General features: G+C 39.7%; 1 protein-coding gene across 1 annotated transcript in view; it reads left to right on the forward strand.

Moving 5' to 3' along the window:
* ZFAND3 (zinc finger AN1-type containing 3) overlaps positions 1-5,772 on the forward strand; it is a 135,085-nt gene extending 129,313 nt beyond the window's left edge. Inside the window, 1 exon segment of the mRNA XM_066178423.1 lies at positions 3,155-5,772. Within this exon segment, the coding sequence (XP_066034520.1) occupies positions 3,155-3,309 (155 nt within the window). The 3' untranslated portion in view covers positions 3,310-5,772.
* Positions 5,773-6,000: the final 228 nt, after the last annotated feature.

A 6,000-nucleotide genomic window follows, 5' to 3' on the forward strand; every position in this document is an offset into this window, starting at 1 on the left:
TCCCATGATGAACTTAACAGCAAATACACTGCCAGAGTTCATTTATCTAACTAACTTTATAACTGTAAAAGCAGAGTTCTCAAGAGAAAAGGTTTCACCTCTACTAAGTATGGATTGGCATTAAGGATCAAAATACAGATGCATCTATTGGCCTTCTGCCCCAGCACACACAAGTTAGTAATGGAACTGCTGTAAAATCTGATGGCCTTGATACGACATCAGGCACTTGTGCACATGCAGACCACAGAACGTCTATTCTGATTTTCAAACCACTGAAGAAGCGAGGAGTGGATACAGCAGTAATAACTTAATTGAATATACCCACTCTGAACTAATGAAAAAATGTTCAGAACTACTGTCACTCAAATAGTTGCTGAATAAGACTGTCTTGAGGGCCTTTAAATTTTAAATAAAACGTACAAAAATACAAGTTCCAATCTTTAAAGTGATTTAAGGATTGTAGCAATGAAACTAAAGATCTGAGTTCTCTTTTTGGAAATAGAGCTTCCAGGAGATCTGCATTGTTAATTCAGCCAGAATAAGCCCCCTTCCATAAATCAGCCAATATATGCAGAACTATATTCGTTACATTTAAAATGAGCTTGGGTATTCTTTCATTAGATACTATCTGTTCTAATTAGCAGTACATATTTAAATATATATATATATATTAATAACAGGCTTAGATCATTTAGTTGCTGAAATTAGACATACTATTCCAATACTCTGGGAAAAATAAAAATCACCTGCCATTCTTTTGTGAACAGTTACTGAAACTTTGTTCAAGAACACATAAAAAACCCTTGATGAACAGAAAAAAATAAATAATGTGTCATGTGGAATAAATATAGCATACAGCACAGATTTTCGTGTGTGAAAACAGGTGCTCTATAAAGAAATAAAAGGTGTTCAGAAATGAAATCAAGACCAGTCAAAGCATAGGATAGATTGTACTGGGGGTGGCAGAGTAGAAAGGAACATCATGAAGCTGTGCTGGTCTGTACGAGGCTTTGTAGAAGGGGAAAAGATGGGGTAGTTGAAAGGTCACATTCAAAAGTGATAAATCATGTGGTGTATGTACTTTCTTACTATATTTACAGAATTGTCAAAGAGTCTTGGTGGAGCAGTGCAGAAGATTGGATACATTTTCCAGATCTCTTTTCAGTAACATTAGATGGCATTTTTACATACGCTTGTTAAACATTTGGAAAGGATCTGTAAAACTGCCAGGATTTAAAACCAGTTTTTATTTAGAAGGGACGGAGACACTTTCTGCCCAGTCTGTATCTTCGTGGTGTCTTGCATCTGCTTCTTAGACATTCATTGCAGATACATGATGGACTTGGATTTTGAGCTCATCCAGTCAGGTATTTATGATTCTGGTACTCGCAGTGGACATTGGTTCAGCAATTTGAAATCTTATTTCAAGAAATAAGGGAAGCCTTCAGACCCTGCTTTCTGTGAGAGAGAACTGTGAGTGAAATGCTTGTTCAGTATTGGCACTATGGTCCAGGGATATTTTCATTTTAACAATCAGACCTTGAATTTTTGGCACCTTGGGAAAGAAACTTGTCACATTTGAGTGGGGTGTGACCCAGATTGAGATTGAAGTGGAGGCAGTGATCGCAAGGGGCGAGATACATATCAATTCAATCTGTGAGTTTCCATCCATATTTCTGAATTGCACATACCAATACCGAAAACTTGTCTTTTTTGGCTTTGTTCCTAGAACTGGGTTTCAAAGCCAGAGACAGATAATAGGCATGTCTTTCCATAGCCTGGTGCTACTGAAACAAAGAGCAAAGATAAATCAATTTGTCTTCACTTTTTAAAAATAATTCCATGTATGACACTTTCTCCCTCTTTGTTTTCTAAACAATCACTCTGATATAAAGGTAGCATGTTGTTCTCTCCTGCAACTGATGTTTTACAGTCCAGGAACTTAAATTGCTTCACACACATATTCTCATATATATATATGTATATGTATATATGTGTGTGTGTGTGTGTGTGTGTATGTACACAAAACACTCTCCCGATCATTCACTCACTCATTTTTATCCTTTTCCATCTCTCAAATATCATAATTTTATGGGTTTAATTTTTTTGAGTGTTTGAGGAGCAGCAGTAATGTGAAGCATTCAAGTAAGAGGCAGTGTTACTCTTTGCACCATCAGGCAGGAAAAATATCCCAGCACAGGCGATACTGTATGAACCATACTTGGTTTCCTATACAGTGGACTGGTGAGCCCTGTAACCATGTGAGTTTCCCCTCCTATAGCATCTTACTGCTATTTAACATTCATTTTGGAGGTGGGAAATTTGAGGCAGTTTCTCTACTATTACAAAATATTAGGGACAAAAGGAAAAAAGGTGATTTCTATTGTAGACTAGAAAGTGGTGTCTGTGGCTGTGCCCTCCTCACCTGCAGGGATAAGTACTGACATGTTTCTAAGTCACGTGCTCCGTGGAAAGCGGAGTAACATCAAGGAGCTTTAGACAACGAGACAATAACTTCATCCTCTCAGCTACAGAGGAAAGTGATGTGGCATGACAGGTCCCTGTGTCAAATTCCTGTTCCACCTGTGGATAGTGTCAGAATGGTTCATGGGGAGAAGCTCCTGAAGACGGGATAGCAAAGGAGCAGTGAACTCTCCTGCCGTCACTACCAACGCTGGCAGTGAGGAGGAAGAAAGGTGCTTAAATGAAACAGTTCTGACTTGAAAATCTGCTTGGGAGCTCACCCTGGAGTACCATAGGCATGAATGTCAGAAATGACAACAAAGTCCACTTAAAAGCAGGAAAGATTTCAGTGAAGGTGATTAAAACCCAAAAGCATTAGCTTTGTTACTATGTGGACGTATATAGACTAGATGATTTTGGAGGTTTCCTTTCTAAGATGAGAGTATGGCAAAAAACCCCACAAATCTTGTATGAATTGAGCTTTGGTACTGTGCTGATAAATTCTCAACAAAATGCAGTAAATTATCAAATATTTGTTACCCTGTAAGAAAACAAGTAAAAGCTTTAAACTGGCACTAATTTTTGAGAACTGAGGAATCCCCCAGTAGACAGGTTTCCTTTGCTTGTGGTTCAGGTGAGATGCCACCTCTGTAAGCAGTCCCTAACCGTGTGTGTTGTCTCCCTCTGGCAGGTTACGTCTTCTGCATGTTGCACCGCCTGCCTGAACAGCACGACTGCACGTTCGACCACATGGGCCGCGGGCGCGAGGAGGCCATCATGAAAATGGTGAAACTGGATCGGAAAGTAGGGAGATCTTGCCAACGCATTGGCGAAGGATGTTCCTGAGTGCAAGACTGCAACCAAATGCTGTTCTCTTAGTTCACTAATGTTAGCCTTATTTAGGACAAAGTCAGCCAGACACCTTGTACTAGGCAAGTTTCAGACTACAGCCAATCAGTTTCCTTTCTTTAGCCAACCGTCCTGGTACTGTAGTTTAGGGATTGATGGTGGTTGAAATTGATCTCTGGCTGGTTACTAAGGTGCCTGCTAGCCACCGTATAAAAATAAAACATGAAGAAATAATATTTTTGAGTATGGCTAGTGGATTTAAACAAAGCAAGAAAAATCCAAAGGCTTCTGTTATTGCTGGAGTCACTCTAAAAGCCTTATGCTGGAAACATTCCAGCTGCAGAGTTAAAATAAATAGTTGTATAGAAGCTGGTGTAAAAGTTTGCTATGCACATGGCTTTCGGACAAACTGTTTAATGTGCAGCCTTTCACCTCTTCACTGCTAGTGAATCCTGAGGAGGTGAAATACTACTTGGAGCAGCAACTGCAGCTGCTTAAGCCCAGAAGACCTGACTGGTCACTCGTGCCTTCATCGCGTGTGGCTTTTGAGTTAGGCAGTGTCACCAGCATCAGGGATTCTGTTGGGGTAGGAACACCTTTCTGGTTCTTCCCAGGAAGCCAAAAAGAAAAGGGGACAGAGATTCTTATGAAAATTTTTTATATGTATCTTACTATAAAGAACCTATCAGGGTTATTTTTTTTTTCTTCTTTTTCTTTTTTTTTTTCTTTCTTCTCTGTTAAATTATGATCTCTCTTCAAAGCCAACTCCATCCTGGAGCAGTAAATGGTGCATAACTTTTTGCACGGCATCCACAGAGATTCTACGCGTTGTGTGAACAGATTCCACATACCTTGAGCAGTGCAGCCATTCCCACTGGCCGAAACCTGATTGGCTCTTGTTTGCCTTTTGCTAAGTGCAGGTATCTGATGATTGATCAAATAAGGCTAATTCACAGCACAGTAGCCATGGCTGGATTCTACAGACTGACTTTCTGTAGCTAGACTTACATATTGGGGAAAAAAAGGACATTTTGTAGCAAACGGAATTCAGTAACAGTATTGGGGAACAACCTGTAAAACAAACACCCTTTGTCAGAACGAGTTCGTGTTCCTCATGTTCAGAGTGTCAATGAGATAATCAAAGGGGCTCCACCAGCCCTCCTTCTATGCAGCTGAACGCGCCCACGAAAATCCCTGCCCGCAAAGTGAGTATAGCAAGTGGATGTGAAAAGCATTACCTGGATAGAACGTTCTGGATCTGGTTAGAGCCGTGGTGGTTCCGTGTTCCGGTGTGTCACGCTGAGCTGAGCCCAACCGCACCAGCTTTGCCACTTTGGAAACATAAAAGCAAACATCATAACCGGGCTTCTCCTGCTGCACACAGGGCTTATGCAGGTAAAGATGATTCGTGCCGATGTCGCCCAGCTTAATCCTGAATGAATTTAACTTCTCAGTCGATTAGTAAGTTATTAACAAGTGGGTAAATTTGTAAGAAAACCCGAGGGAGGGATTGACTTTGTCTCATCTTCACGTACTGGGCAGATCTGAAACATCAGGGGTGAAGTAACCTGTCACTTGGAAAACCCCAGCTTGTTGGAGTCATCCTCCATTCTACTTGTTACAGGTAATTAACTCCTTCTAGGCCAAATTATACTGTTACTTTGGTAGCCAGTTAGGAACATTTAACAATGGGACAATTAATTAAAAAAAGAATACATATATATAGTCTCTCCACACACAGACTCAGCATCTGACTGTATTAGCATTAACCATGAAGCAAATCTGAAGTGTCCCATCATTATAAATGCAAGCTGTCTGGAAGGCAAGCTGTTTTTTTTTTTCCTTGTTCTTATTCAAGAATATGAACCAGCAGCAAAAGCTTCTGTGGTGGGCTGCATTTTCAGAAAGTGGTCCTGGTGAGAGGGACTGTCCAAGGATATTATTTACATTTGCTGTGAGGAGTTTAAAAAAAACATGGATTTTGGCGGCTGCTGTGATACGCACTTTCTTTTCCTACAAAATCCTATCCTAGCATTTGATGGGCATTCTGATTGATAAACAAGACTTCTCTGCATTAATACTGAAGATGCTATTTTGTTCCTCCTTAATATTCTCTTTAATCTCGTTACAAGTGCACAGACAGTTTCAAGGTGGCTCTTGAGAGGACACTACTTAAAGTTCATGTGAATTATGGACAATGTTCACTTTAAATAAAAAGTTGGGGAGGGGGTTGTTCCTTTGCAGTATCTGTTCTGTGAAGTTTGTTAAACGTAAAGAAAGCTTAAGTTCTTGTATCTTAAAAGAAGATCTTATTTAACCCTTTTGTGTTCTAGATTTACTTACACATGTAGCCTAGAGCTCAGTTTTAGTTTAACATTGTGAAAATATTAAAAGAATCTTGTAACTTTATTCTTTTTCCTCATGCTAAAAAAAATTAAACCAATCAGATTAAAGTTTGAATTCCTTTCTGCCTATTCCAACAGAATTTTGCACCATTTCTGCTGTAAATTCATGTAAGAAATACGAACAGGAAAAAGACCAAGGTTAGGTCAGTAACTTCAAGCTGAATTTACAATTGGTGAAGGGTGGACAGGATTTTCTACAGGGTTGGAAGGGAAGGATAGTATTCCTGCTGGGTTTGAATTGCGGGATTTGTTTTGTAAGCAAATCTACTGTAGCCAGTTTGGT

This window comes from Chamaea fasciata, unplaced genomic scaffold (assembly GCF_029207755.1).
Source record: "Chamaea fasciata isolate MVZ Bird 193981 ecotype frontalis unplaced genomic scaffold, bChaFas1.0.hap1 SCAF_3, whole genome shotgun sequence".
Lineage (NCBI taxonomy): Eukaryota > Metazoa > Chordata > Aves > Passeriformes > Sylviidae > Chamaea > Chamaea fasciata.